Source organism: Lathamus discolor, chromosome 16 (genome assembly GCF_037157495.1).
Source record: "Lathamus discolor isolate bLatDis1 chromosome 16, bLatDis1.hap1, whole genome shotgun sequence".
NCBI classification, from domain to species: Eukaryota; Metazoa; Chordata; class Aves; order Psittaciformes; family Psittacidae; genus Lathamus; species Lathamus discolor.
In genome coordinates, this window is record NC_088899.1 from 376,796 (window position 1) to 392,127 (window position 15,332).

A 15,332-nucleotide genomic window follows, 5' to 3' on the forward strand; every position below is an offset into this window, starting at 1 on the left:
TATTGGAAGCATAGGCTTCCTCAGTTGGATTTTGGTACAGAGGTAATCCAGTCTGCAGAAGCAGCAGCTACTCTGAATAAACATGGCGGTGTTTTCTTGGTGTTCTAGATTACAGGAGCCAGGTGTAAGACCAGTTGCTTCGAATAAGGATGCTGCATATGCAGAGCTCGTCCTTGATGTTTCTCCAAAGACTCAAAGAGTTGTACTGAAAAAGAAGGTACCAAGATAAATTTGATTCTGATAAAATGCTGTTGCTGTGTGAAGTAAAATCATATGCTGTGAGAGGGGAAAAAAGAACATTTTCATGAGAACTTTCAAAGGCCGGAGACAGACTCCACTGAAAGTGACAGGTTATTGCAATTGAGGTTGCTTGAATTAAGAGTGGTGCTTCTGTATAAGACTTTCATGGGCGTGAGACTGACAGAAAAGGGAATTTGAATAAAAGTAGTAAGAAATGTTGTAAATGCCTCTAAGACAATCAAATGTGATAATTATATGTTGGATGTTCTAGTGAAGTTAACAAAATAGGGCATGCTTTCTTTTTGGTGCATTGTAAGCTAAGTCTTCTATTTCTGGAGCTTTTAAGAAATAGAAACTGTATTTAGTTATTGCTGAGATTAAAAATAGCTTGTAAATACAGCTTCGCATTTAACAGTGCTAATGTAGGATGCATATTCATTGGCTATCAGAGTTGAATTAGAAGGTTTTATGCAAGGTAGTTCCTAATTCTAATTCAGGGCTCAGAATATAAATATATACATGTCATTCCAAGAACTATAATTCAAAGCATCTGATAGCAAAACAGAACAGAAATATTTGCTCTGTACTGCTGTGTTCACTTAAATGTTGATTTTTTTTTTTTTTTAATGCAACAGGAGCCAGGAAAACGATCCCAGCTTTGGAAAATGACAAGCACAGGAATGCTTTGCCATGAAGGTTCATCTGTTCCTCAAAACCCCCATAAAGCATCTCCTCGGAATGTGGAGTCTTGTATGATTTTAGATATTGCAGGCCTGGCAGCTGTTACTGATAATAGGTATGGACCATGTCTTTGAGAGCACTTTTAACATGATGTTCCACAGGAACAAGTTGCCCAAAGAAGCTGTAAATGCTCCACCCTGGCAGCATTCAAAACCAGGTTGAACAGAGCCTTGGGTAACATGGTCTAGGGGGACTGAAACTAGATGATCTTGATAAGGTCCTTTCCAACCCAAACTATTCTATGATTCTATGATGCTCTCTGAATAAAGGAAGAAATTATCCTGAAGGCATGTTGAAGAGTTAGATTTTATCTGTCTTTGTGAACAGACCTTATGATCACTTTTGTGACTTGGAAATATTTTTAAAAACATGACTAATGTATTTTCAGCAGCACAAAAAGAGCACTTCAGAAGTGAGATTAGGGAAATGAGCTTGAACAAAATTAAAGTGTTTGCCATTAATGCATCTCAAGACTAGAACCGACAAATTGGTGTGCTTTCATTGCAGGTATGAGCCCCTGATGTTGAGGAAGCCTGATCGACGGCGCAGCACTACCCAGACATGGAACTTTCGTGACGGAAAGTTGACCTGTGGTATTCATGGACTTGTTGTCCAGGTCAGTACTGATTCTGTGTTGAACTTGTGTTGACTGCTGCTGATACAGATGACAGAGTCATTTGGGTTTAAGATTGAAGTGAGCTAAAAGCTTTGAGGCCAAAGTTCAGATTACAGAGGAAATCATGCTTGAGCAAACAGCTCCTGTGGTTCAAATTCATGGTTGAATGTTCTTACCAATTTCAAATGATTAAATATCTTGCACTATTAATTTGAAAGTAAAAATTATTAGTACATCGTTGTTGAAATATAACAGAAATATAACAGAAATAAGGCCTTGATATTATCATGCATACCAAATGCTGCAGATTGTGTCCATCAGTGTTCCTGATGAAGTCAAAATTTGTGTATAACCAAACACTTCTCACAGTCATGGTTCTGACACTTTAGTAATAAGAATTTTAGAAGCAATTTGAACTGTTTGCTCTCTTTGTGTACCAGGAAACTCTTGACTTGCAGACAGCTAACTCTTGCAAACTGTTTGATAAATCTGCTTGCTGATGGTTGAATTTATAAGCACAGAAACCTGGATTGCTTTTACAGAGTTGAGAATTAAATATCAAAAGAACTTTGATGCTTTTCTATTTTTCCCCACACAGTTTTAATATATGTAAATAATTATCTGAAGCCTTTCCTTGTTGTTTACTTATTTTTTTCACCTTGCTCTCCTTTCTGCAGGCAAAGGGGGGAATAGTAGGCCTTCATGATGGAGCAGAAGTTGTTCTTGGTCCCGATACTTCACTTGATCTTCTGGGGCCAGTTCCACCTGAACAGCAGTTCATAAACCAAAAGATGAGGCCTGGGTCAGGAGTACTGGCTGTTAGAGTCATCCCGGATGGGCCAACTAGAGTTCTACAGGTGAAAACCCTTCTTTAACTAGAATCTAGTTTCATTATTTGCTTGTTCTTGAAATACCCTTTTCTGTATTGCATCTCTAAATTCCTACCAAAAGTTCCTTTATAGTGGTACAAAGTGGGAGGGGAATATCATAAACCAGAAATAATTGCAACAAAAATTTTCACTGGTTAAAACATAATTTTATAAGGTAGGACAATATAGTTGTTATTTGTAAATCAGAAAGTGCTCATTTTAGTAATGTATTTATTTATCAGATAACGGATTTTAACCAACGTAGAAATGATCGTTTATCCAGTGAAGGAGATGAACTTCCCATTACAGAACAGGATCTACGCAAGTTGAAAAACCCAGATACAGAGCAGGAATTAGAAGTAAGATAGTACGACTAGTATCTGTCTCTCTTATTTATCATTTTCATTATAGATTTTGGAGGAGGCTGGGGGAAGCTGTCAACTTTCCCCATAATCACTTCTTGTTATGAACTTGTAGATTTTCCTGTTAAAACTCTTCATGCTTAGAAGTTGGTTTTATACATGTCAACACCACTTCATTCGAAGATGAACTGTCAATAAGCTGTTCAGACTCTCTGGAGATGAGTCTAAAAAAATTACTTCTTTGCAGAAGTGTGTATTCAGTATCACAGTTTTTTTCAGTGTTGGTTGGTAAGTGGGATTTTTTTTCTGTTCAAATACTCTTTTCTCAGGTGCTTGTGAAACTGGAAGGTGGAATAGGATTGTCTTTGGTCAGCAAGGTTCCTGAAGAGCTGGTGTTTGCAAGCCTCACAAGAATTAATATCCACTACACAGAGCTGTCAACAAGTCAGGTGTTGGAGCTCAGTGTGCAAGACATACAGGTATTTGCTGTTTTGAAACCAGTGTATTTGCTCATGGGTCTTCTGCGGGTTTTGCTGTCATAACAGTTTGAAAAATATTTAGAGCTGTTACTGAGATGTCAAATCTTATATATCATAGAAGTTTCAGTTTGCATTGGTGTTTCCTTTTTTCATGTCCTCTACTTAATAGTAGTTGAGACGAGGATTCTATTTCATGCCATGGATTTTGAATAGGCAAGTTAGAATTATTAATTTTTTTTATTATTTTATTTTTATTTTGCAAACAGGTCAGTTTGAGGTTTTTCTCCTTTCCTGGTATTTCTCATTGTATAATGAAAAAGCAGCTGTTGAAAGCAGGAATCCTAATGCTGCTAGTACCACAGTATAAATGACAGATCATAGTCAGATAAAGACAAGTATAAACCTCTTATATTTTGTTTACAAATAGTTGTTGGTTTTGACTTTGCAGAATTTTACCTTAACCTCTTTTTTCTGTTCATTCTTTGAAATTCAGAAGGTAAGCTGAAGGGAATTGTGGGTCCTGATGTGCATTACACAAGATACTTAACGTGCATCAAATAAATTACGGTGCAGGATTAGCTTAACTCTGGGGGTGTATAACATTTTTGGCTGCATTTTTTGAAACAGAAAAAAAAATCAGAGAATACAGAAGTTTTATTACAGGTTTTGTTGGTACTTACAACCATTTTTTAAATGGAAGGTGTTTCTCAATATTTCTTTGGTATAGTCTCAGTGTTGATCAGTAACCAAGTATATTCAGTACCTCCCTGGCTCAGGGATTAGGTATTTCTGAAAGCTTTTAAGTCCTTGGTTAAGGAAGATCACTCTTGTTGTTTATTGTCACTTATTCAGATTCTCTTATCTCTGTAGGTGGACAACCAGCTTATTGGCACCACACGGCCTTTCATGCTCTTTCTGACCCCTAAGACAAGTGAAAATGAATCCATGGAGACTGGTCCTGCTGTGCAAGTAAATGCAATGAAATTTCCCAGTAAAAATGCACTGACTGATATATACAAGGTAAACAAACCACCATCCTTTGATTGTGCCATAAGGGTGTTAGTCTGTTTAAATTAACTTTCCTATTTTTGATTTTTACTAATACTCCAATAATGTGAGAAATATGCTTTGTTGAATTAATACTGAGGCTTAAAGGAGGCTATATCCACCTTCTTATGGTCATCGAGTTTAAAGCTACAGTACAGTGATGAACAAGATAATAAATATATTTATAAATAAAAGAGATTAGGCCAGATTTAGTTCATGTCTGTGACTTTACCTTTCAAGCCTGTTATTCTCCTCTCAGAACTGATAGGTACCATAGAGAACCAGAATGTCTGTGTATGGTTTTCATAAGTTGTGTACAAGGTTATTGCTTCTCTCTGATAAGCTGTTATGCAGTATAAACCCTATTCTGTGTACTATAGCTGTTTGGAAATGTATCCGCCAGCTGTGGTATGCATTGTGAGAGCAAACCAGAATTGCTTATCAAGACCTATTTTCTCACTTGGAATCTTCCCCCATGTATTTTGACACTGTTTTGAAAACAGCTGATTTCAGTGTTGGAAAATGGCAAAGCATCAGATTCTGAGGTGTTAGTATTAGGCAATGAAGCACAATACCTTCAAAAAAATTGAAATAATTGTCAGTAGTCATAGGTAACTTTAAATGGAGAAAACTGCCAAAGACATTTTATAGGTGGGAATTTCAGTACAGATCCATTCCAGTGAAAATACTCTGTTGAAGTAGAACATACTGTCCTATTTAATGGCTTATATGGAGTGTTAATATTGTAAACTGAGACCTGTTTTTCCTCGTAGCACCTGATGATCACTGCTAGGAAGTTCACCATTCAAATTGAGGAGAAACTGCTTCTGAAGCTGTTGAGTTTCTTTGGGTATGACCAGTCTGAATCAGGTATCCTATGAAATGACAAAGACCAGTTTTACAGCTTACAGGGGTATTAAGATCTTTGCATCTAAAATAAGGTCAAAATACCTGGCAAACTTTTTGCTGCTTGGAAACTTCTATTGAACAGAAAGCTGGAAAGCTGATGTCTCAGTGGCCCTGTAAAGCTCCTAAAATACATGGTATTCAGCTAGTGACCCATGTAATGTGCTGTTGTCCAGTACTCAGTGATTGAGCTGAGCCTCTGTGGGAAGTTTAGTATTTGTTTTAACTTCCTGTATCTGAATTCATCTAAGTTGGGGTAAAAGAAATTGTGTTACTAATTTAGCAAACCACTTCGTTTAGTAATGTTTGTTTATTTCAACCCAAGGCTAGAAATGGAATCTCTGTTCATTTGTTCTTGGGCAGACCCCTTGCTTAACAGAAGGAAGATTTTGGCTGCCTGACCTTTGAGTTGTGGCATCCATACCCCTGGCTTTGATTGTAATAGGAATTTTTTTCCACTCAGTGAGGCAAGACAGAGCTCTTAAATCTTCTCATAGATACTGTTCTAATCCTTATGTTGTGGAGTTTATCTGTTTGATGGAAACTTTCTGGAATGTCTGTTTTGGAGTGGCAATTGAAAAAGTCACTTTTATGCAGTGGGGTGTGTAGGGTTATGTACTACAATAACTACTCCAGGCAAAAACTTTTTTTATCATGTTTCCAAATGGGGGCAAGCCTACAAATGATGCTCAAGAGTTCTGTGTCTTGCTGATACAGTATCTTCAGATTTGTCTCTGGAAAAAAAAAAAAGAGTATTACATTTCCCAGTTTCACAGAGCGTATAATAACTTAGAGCTGTAGTGATGAGGAAGAAATCAAGATTTTGAGTTTTGCTCTTTTGCAGTTTACTAACCTGTCCTTTGTTTTGGTTTACCCTGATGCTTTTGCTGCTTTTTATTTCCTTACTACTGTACAGTCTTTGTAGTTTGTCCACTGATGGTGATGTCATCCAGGATTCAGACAAAAACTATTTTGTCATTTACACTCGGCACATTTAATTGTTCAGCCTGAGTTCATAAGGCTTTGTCGTTTCTCATCTTCCCCCTGCTTTCTCACACCACCAAGATGCTCATACAGATAACACATGGACTTTTTAGTGTCAACCAAGTTTGGCTCACTCTGGACATAAACTGATTGACTTAATGGTTCCATGTAGGCATTTTGTCCATTCTGTGTGATAAATGAAAAGATAAGTCACCTTTGCTTGCTTTGTACATTATGTTGGTAGTTGAGCATGTAAAGAAGTATAGAGAAAGTAGAAAAAGGTATTGTAAGACCATGACTACACAGTAGGAAATGGCGTATAGTTTGTATCTCCTGGTTTTTCTATGCTGACACAGATAAATTAGAAGCAAGATTAAAAGTTCAAGTAACTTCAACTATGCACTTGGATGACTTCTGTTTACCTAGCTACAAATACAGTCAGGTTTTAAAGATGCAGGCAGATCTGAAAAAAACATTCTTAAGCCTCAAAGGTCTGCCTTGTGTCGCAAGGCATGAGCAATTCTGCTGGCTATAAAAGCAGTTGCACATACTTTTTACTTGTACAGAGAATCTATTAACTCTTTATAAGTATGTATTCGTAACCCCATATTTATTTATGTTTAATCTATTCAATCTATTCTGATTCCTGTGTTTTGTCTGGATGCAGAGGTTGAGAAGTATGATGAAAACCTCCATGAAAAGGTTGTTGAACAAGGTGGAGGACAAAAGCGATACTACTTTGAAAACCTGAAAATTAGCATCCCTCAAATCAAGTTGAGTGTCTTCACTTCCAACAAGCTGCCTCTGGACCTCAAGGTACACCAGAGCATTCACAGAGTATGTTTCCAAGGAAAGAGATTCTATTGTAGGAGGAAAAAGGAACAGCAGCTTTAACTAACTGCTTTTAATTTCCATTCACTCTTCCATTACTTAAGTTCCAAATAATGGAAGTTCCAACAGATTCTGTTATTTAATGTGCATAATTTACAGTCTTTTCTGTGATATTCTTTCATTTTTGTAATTTCAGTTGAAGCACATCCAACTTCACCTAACTCACTACTTTTCAAAGGATCTTAGTTGCATTCATGGTAGTGTAAAGAGCTTAAAGGGAGCATCTGTCAAACAGAAGGGCTGATGTGAAGAATTAAAATAAGAAGTTACTCAACATAGGGAGCAGAAATACAGGACAACTCTGAGTGTTTTCATCCAAAAAATGTTGCAATAGGAGGGTTTGCATGAGGATGGTGCAGTTGGTTCAATATCGAATTGAATTCAGATTTGAGTGTGGATTTACAGAAGTGGAAAATCCTGTGTCCCTTTCACATGGTAATACAAGTTGTGGCACAGTTGTTCAAGTAAACCAGGGATTCCAAATTACAGCAAAAAGATAATTGCACCCAACTTGTATTACCAAGCTGTGCGTTGGGACCTTCCTGGACCTAACAAAGTGGCGACGGTTGGCAGTATTTCAGCTCCCTCTGAACTGATGCAGCTGATTTCCTTCAAGGTGGGGGAGCTGAAGCAAAACCAACCAAACCTTAAAACCCCTCTCCACTGTAGAGGAATTGAGCTGCTGCCTATTCAACTTCTGTGTTCAAAACTCAAAATTGAGACACTGGGTAGGCTTTTTTGTGTCCTTGATATTAAGGACATTGGGGTGTGCAAGCTTTTAAAGAAGTTGAGTTTTATGGAATGAATGTAAGTCATGGAGTCCTGCCAGGATGACCTAGGATATAATTAGTCCTGCATTCTTGTATTGCTTTTACCAACTCCTTGTGCAAAGGAGGAACATTCAGTAGCAGCAGTAATACTCCTTACCACTGAACATCAGGAGTGTCTTGAATGTGTTTGCACTTGAGCTTTAACTTCAAAATGCTTATCATCTGATTATCTCAAATTTAGAGAGAAAAAACAGTGTTAGTGATGAGTACCTTTAAGAACCCAGTAATGTTCGCTGTTCTGTTTGGATTTCCTCCAGCCTTGGGTATATGTTTGCCTCTAGATGTGTCTTGGCAGCCCCCAAGCAGTGTTCCCAAGAGAAGGCTTGGTGTATACATTTTTTTCCCTTCCCCGAAATGATAGCAGTCACTGACTGCATTCTGGATATTGACTTACACATAAAGAATTCCATTCAGTTTTGTAGCACAGCAGAGTTTAGGGTGGGAGGGAGAGAATAATCACAGTAGAGCCTTTGTAGAAGGTTTTCTAACTACCTCTAATGTTCCTGGCTTGGACATTGCTGTCTGGCAATTTGGTGTAGAGAGACTATTTTTATTGGGTACCAATATTAACAAAATTGGTTTATATAATATCTGATAGTTAAACAGGAAATTTCTTGCTACCCAAGTGAATAATGAGGACTAGTCTAGTTAGTCATCCATTTACCGAAAAAATAAATAGGCCCTTTCTTATTTGCAAACTGAACTGAGACCTATAATGTACATTAAGTGCCTGCAGATGGCAGAAACACTCACATTACTTACAACCAGGCATGCTTTTGTGGTGAAGGTAGATACAACACGAATATCGGGCTTCTTCCTTCTCCAGATTTTTTGATGTTGATGACTGTGCAGATGCAATCATCAAGACCTGAAATAGAAGGGATCCCTTTCTTTCTTAACAGATTAGTTTTCTTGTTTATTTTTCCAACATTATTTATATGTTTGCATATACAGCTGTATAGTTTGTCCACCTTAAATATGGGGTTTTTTATGTATAGATTCTACATGCTACAATGGCCCATGGGCTAATTACTGGTTTAGTTTCCTTCCTTGAAAATTACTGAAAAAGCTAGTTTAAGGAATTCCGGTACACCACATAATGTTAAGAAATGAGCCTCAGGTTTGCAAGAAATTCCAGCTCATCCTGACACTTAATCCAATCATAGAACTTCAACAGGTGGAAAATACCCAGTTTTTTCTTCACTGCATATCAAGGAAATTCATTTAAGGTTCTGTTTAATTGAACATTGGAGTAGTTTTGGCAAAGTGCTAAGTGTAGAATCTTAAAAACATTTTGTTTTGAACCAGATTGCCTCAGGAAGAGTGTTTAATCACTGTGTAGTTACCGAAGAAATGCAGTTCTAATAATGGATTGTTGCTTACAAGTCAAAGCTTTTTGGAGTGTTTGCCCTCTATATCAAAGCATCTGCATCGCAGTGGTAAACTGCTCTAGCAGCTTCAGTTAATTTTGGGTTGTTATCCATTTAAAGATTAATTCATTTGGGTGCTGTGGATGAGAGAGAGAAAAACTAAAGTAGCAATATCTTTTATTTAATTAGGCATTGAAAAGCACACTGGGATTTCCTCTAATCCGATTTGAAGATGCTGTGATTAATCTGGATCCCTTCACTAGGGTCCATCCATACGAAACTCAGGAGTTTATCATTAATGACATTTTGAAACACTTTCAAGAGGTAAGTGTCTTGCAGATTTTACTGTGCTAGAGGCTGAGCCTCTCTTGTTCAGTGAGTTCTATCCTGAGGGTGTGAGAACCCTTTCTTGACTCTTTACTTCAGTGTTAGTGCTGTGTTGTTTTGGTACATGGAGAAATAGCATCACATGCTTCTAAGAATACACTGCATTTTAGGATTAAACTGTTGTTGATCTTACTGGTATTTGTGTGTTCATCTCTTCAGTAAAACAAAGCTGGGTTTGTATACCCTTTTATTGTGGGTGGGACTTTTAATCAACTGTGCTGCTGGTAGTGTGATCCATAAGTGAAATTTCATTCTTCCTGTTGATTTTCCAGGAGCTGCTTAGTCAGGCAGCAAGGATTCTGGGCTCTGTGGATTTCCTTGGTAACCCTATGGGTCTGTTGAATGATGTTTCAGAAGGTGTTACTGGACTTATAAAATATGGCAATGTTGGTGGTCTCATAAGAAATGTCACACATGGAGTATCAAACTCAGCTGCAAAGGTAATAATTATGATATTAATAAGTTTGATAAAACAATAAGCAAAACGTAGTGGGGAAACAAGTTAAACAGAATTATTAACCATCTTTAAATTGCATTATGTCCTGTTCATTTTGTAGAAATTGATTTTGAACTGTAGATTCCTTTGGAATCACTTCATATGCACACCGCAGGGATGCCAGGAGCCTTGTGGCAGTCAGGGAAACCACTCAAGGCCTTACTCTTGATACACATGTATTTGCAGGTTAAATGCACAGTGAGAACTAAAATGTTGCTCAGGTGCAGTGTCATCTCCAATATGCAAATGAAGAAAGTTATGTACATATATATAAAGAGATCAGTATAGCCATTTGGAATATTTGAGGGGTTTAGTTGAACAGAAGTTGTTAACTTTTGGTTTTTATGTGAATATCAATTATTATGCTAACACTTCAGTTAATGTTTTTCTGTGCCAAATAGCAACAAAGAAGGGAGTTTCCAGATTGCTAAACATTTCTCTTTAGTTTAATTCCTAAGTCTCTGCATGTTGAACATTCTTTTGTCCTTCCTGATAATGACTGAGAGAATTCAGTTACATATGTGTTATCAGTGAAAATAACTATCTTTAATGCTTGAGAGTTACGATCTGTGACAGCAGTAATAAAGAGGAAGTGGGTTTGATCATTGCTGATACTGTATTTTATAGTGAAGAAACATATGTTCTTGAAATAGCTTTCATTGCATACATGGTGTGTCAACATGTACCTTAAATGAACTTTGTGATCCCAGATAGAACTGGCATAATGCTTTCTTCACATAAGGATGTGGTGTTAAAATTTTTAGAAAATTCTTTACTTCCTATAATTTTCAGTTTCCAGACTGGTAAGTCTGTACATCTGTATTGTCATGGTTCATCCTGTAAACTATTCATATACAAAGAAACCTACTTTCTTGCCCATGTTAGTGGGAAAAGGCCATTCAGAAGATGAAAAATGCGATGTGTAGAGTTTGCATAGTTACAGGTAGCTCAAGACTAACATTATCAAACTGAGTTAAACTGATAGAGAGATCTCCATCCAGTCACCAAGTGCAGAGCTGTGAGTATGTCTAACCCAGCCACACCACAAGCTGAACCATGAGGAAATGTAACACACACCTCTTCTATTGTAATTACCTTGTTCCCAGTATTAGCCCATTTGGGGCAATTCCAAGAAATTCAAACAAAATACCATTGTGTTGATATTCCTGTCCTAACCCACACGAGGTGGTTGCCCATACTTTCTACTCATGGTTCCACTCTCTTGTGACCCATCCACCCCACCCAATAGAGTGTGTCTCTTTAGGGTTGCCTTTCTATAAAGTGTTGTTTCCTCATCACAGTTACATCTGCAGCAACAGTCTCATAAATCTTTCTTTAAAAGGCACGAGCCTTCCTCTGTTTCCCACAAGGGCAAGGTCATTCTTTGAACTTTGGAGTCATTTGTAACCAAGGGGGTTCTGAAGGAGATTTTCAAAGGCAGAAGGGCTGTTGGATGCTGAACTGCCTTCAAAATTCAGTGGGAGCTGAGGGCCTGCTTTCTATTTATACCTTTGAAAATCACCCCATGGACTATTCATCTGTCATCTTCCCAGGTACTTTTTTCTCTCTCCTTGTTATATCTGAAATGTCTGTGATACAAATGTCACACAGTTCCTTTTTAAAAGCTTTTTGGATGGATTATGGATTTGTCCTTCTGCAGAACAAGGAGAGAATTAAATCATTTAGGAAAGCGTACTAGTACATTATGGAATTCCTTGATTAATCCTTCTTCCAAAACATGGATCTTAATTCTGCTATATAGAAAATAATAGTAGAAAAAGGCTTAAATTGTCAGAATAATTCTTCCCTTTATGTTGCTCTGCTTTAGGCACCTAATTCTGCTAGAAAATTAAGCCAAAAATGTCCCTATGATAAGAAATTGATGTTCCAAGTACAGTTTGTGATGTGTTATATAGGCAGTACAGTGTAGAACTTTCGTTTTTTACTCCCTTCTGCTGTATCATGTATGTGCCTTACAATTGTGTCTAGGACATGTGAAGCTTTGGGAAAGAAAAAGAATAATTCCAATTGCTCAAGAAAAACATGACTGAAGCAATAGATCATTTTTGTCTTGCTGCTGGTGCTCTGTAGGGAAAGTATTTTAAGATATGTTTTCGCTGCACGAATTTCCACCTGATGCGGTGGTGCTGCAAAGGCTTCCCTCACCTTCAGCTTGTTGTGTGGTGCTGGTAGCTGCTGTAGCTGCATAGGCCAGTGTTCTGCACAGAAATTGGTGCCTGGGACACCACCCATTTGGGTTAGTTTGAGTACCTGATTTGTAAAGTGTCTGAAATAAGAATCTAGACTAGATTTTAAGATGCATTAGCTTTTAAGGTGTGAGTAGAGAGATGAACTTTAATATGATAATCATCACTTTAAAAGAACACTGCTTGCCTGAATTGAAAAGGAAGCTATTGGAGTTGTATCTGGTTTTGTCATCTTACTGCTTTTCTATTTTATAGTTCTGCTGATTGTCCCTATAATGGCTTTTCCATGCATTTCAGAACACACAGTGGGTAATGCTGTCTTTCAAGTGGAGAGCTGCAGCGTATTTAAGTTGGCACAAAACCTCAGGTTAAATAAAGTTCACTACAGACAGTTTTGTAATTTTGATCCCTTGGAGACTCCAAATTCTGTATTTTGAAAAGTTCTTTGATCCTAAATATAGACACCTGAGGGAATTTTATTCCCTCTGAATGGAGAATTCTGTAGTTGCCATATGCATTGAAATGTCTTGCATTGTTGGCATCCGCATTTTTATATTTCCTGTTAGGCATGATCACACTAAATCCTAAATTATTCCTCATTCAGAGGTGATAATTAGAAATGAATACCGAACACTGAATTAGCGTTGGAACAAAAGTGTTCCATAGCCTGTGTTTTCCACGTGGAAAATTAAGCGTGGTTGTATGTTACTAGCAGTTTGGTGTTGTGTTGACCTAATGAAATAACTGGTAGTAAGAATTGAAAAGATTGATCAGCTTGTCAATGCTGTATTTAATTTGTCTGATCCTTTAAATCCTTACAAGGAACTCTGTTATCTTTTATGGATTATGAGCACATAGTGATGTAGTTGTCATGATTCTGCAGCTGGGCTTTGTTTCTGCATGGAAATAATTGTTGTGTCCCTCCCTCCCAATAAAAAGAATTTAATGAACTTTTTTGAAAGAGCTTAATTTTCATATTGAACTTTGAAGTTTCCAGTGAGAAATTACATTAGGCTTCTTAAGGGAAGGTAAACTTAAGCCACAGTTGCATTTCCTCATTAGGTTTTTGTGGAAGCTTGCAGAGTTCTGAGTGGTGCAGGCTTCCTTAGGCTTGGAGCAGGCATCCAGCATGCCAAAAACTTACATACATAGAGAGAGGATTTGCAACATATTGTATGGTGGGTGTTTGTTTTCTTTTATTGCTGAGGAAGAAGCACAGTTCTGCTTGGACATGGATGCCCTGGACTTAGATTCTGTATCTATTTTAATTCAGTTCAGAGTGCTGGCAGAGGTGTTTAGGTGCTTAACAGAGGTAGGAAAAGAGAGGTAGGGTGTTGGAACCAGGTAAAAATATCGTAAGCCTAGTAAGGGTACAGATACTGCTTCTGGCAAGTGTTTGACATGGAAGCATCTGTAGAAAAGGAACGTGAAAACAACATGCAGGGAAAAGGAGTTTTAACCCTCACTGTAAGATAAATCAAAGCAGAATCTCAAGTGGTTGGCAGTGACAGAATAGTAAAGATAACTGAATGGAAAATGAAGAGGAAGTAATAAAGGGATTATTCAAAAACAAATCATGAACAAGTGTTTGACTTGTACAAATGTTAACTGTAACAAAACCAGCAATAAATAAGATGAGGAGTGGATGTAGTAGAGCTCAGAAGGTAGGTATGATTTATGGAGGTTCTGCAAAAGGAACAGACAGAAATGTTTCCAGAGCAGTCAAAGCTGATGGTTCCCTTTTGTTTAAAGCTTCTTGCTTCATGTAACTAACCACTTAGTCGATACCATTCAGAAGCAGGAACCACTGCCACTCACATATTTGGACACACTGTGATTCAGTAGTTCTAGGAATATTAGCTCAAAATGCAATTCAAGTAGCTGAAAAAATAAATCCTATCTCGGTGAGAGGGAACTTGTGACAAAAGCCTATGTATATGAGGCCTGAGGAAGATGTGCTTGGTGGTGTTTTCCTCAGGAGAGTATTAAAACAGTCAACTGATAATGTAGAAGGATCACAGTGGCATTCAGGTTCTGAGTTTCCTACTGTTCTATATGTCATTATTTTTTTAGATTCAATACTCTTCTGTTTAACTGCTAACAGCAGAAGGTGAGTCATATGGCAGCCTTATACTGGACAAAAATGAGGAAGGCTGGAATACATGTCATCCTTGGGGGCAACTCTAGAGATTTACACTTGGGTTTTACTTTGGGAAAGCTGACAGTTGTCCTTTGCAAGGGGAGTCCAGGTATTGAAGTTGTGGGATTTAGTAGCAGTGGCCATAATTTTTTTTTTTTTTTCTATTCCTAGAAGTGGTTTATACAGTTCACATCAAATGTAGTGTTCCTTGTGGTTCCTTCAGTGTGATCTTCACGTTTTTCTCCCTGTGTCTTCGCCAGTGATGTGTAGGGGCTGCTGTGGTTCTGGTGACACATCCAGGTGGGACTGCATATTGTCTACTATAAACCCAGCGCTCCAGTCAGAGAGGAGCAGTTCACATGCAGGTTCAAGTGCTGAGCAGTGAGAATCTGCATGAAAATGTACAGATGATGAAATGGAAAGTAATTGACATTCCCAGGCAGAAATTTTCAGTGCTAGGAGTGCTGTGAGGCCATTTCCCCATTTCCTGGCAGTTTTAAAAGACAGCAAGTTTTATGGTCAATTAGTGACAATCAAAAGCCATAGAAAGTGTCACTTTTTATGTGCAGAACATCTGGTGTCTGTAATCAGTATATTTGAGAAAGGTTTTAGGATAAAGGATTGTCTTTGAGAAGTTTGAAATATTATTTTGTTCTTCCTGTTTTTCATTTGTATCATGGGATAAAATGTGTGTGGCCAGCATCCAGGCTGGGAGTTTCCTTTACAGTTCAGGTTAAATTCAGCCTTTCTTTTGCAAAGCTGCTTAT

The 15,332-nt window shown here is 37.7% G+C and overlaps 1 protein-coding gene across 1 annotated transcript in view; it reads left to right on the forward strand.

The window, feature by feature from the left end:
* VPS13D (vacuolar protein sorting 13 homolog D) overlaps window positions 1–15,332 on the forward strand; it is a 109,454-nt gene that overhangs the window by 58,491 nt on the left and 35,631 nt on the right. The window contains exons 55-65 of the mRNA XM_065696176.1: window positions 109–217; window positions 876–1,036; window positions 1,489–1,597; window positions 2,275–2,454; window positions 2,709–2,825; window positions 3,158–3,307; window positions 4,178–4,327; window positions 5,128–5,224; window positions 6,912–7,060; window positions 9,525–9,659; window positions 9,995–10,162. Of these exons, the coding sequence (XP_065552248.1) occupies window positions 109–217; window positions 876–1,036; window positions 1,489–1,597; window positions 2,275–2,454; window positions 2,709–2,825; window positions 3,158–3,307; window positions 4,178–4,327; window positions 5,128–5,224; window positions 6,912–7,060; window positions 9,525–9,659; window positions 9,995–10,162 (1,525 nt within the window). The remainder of the gene's footprint in view (window positions 1–108; window positions 218–875; window positions 1,037–1,488; window positions 1,598–2,274; window positions 2,455–2,708; window positions 2,826–3,157; window positions 3,308–4,177; window positions 4,328–5,127; window positions 5,225–6,911; window positions 7,061–9,524; window positions 9,660–9,994; window positions 10,163–15,332) is intronic.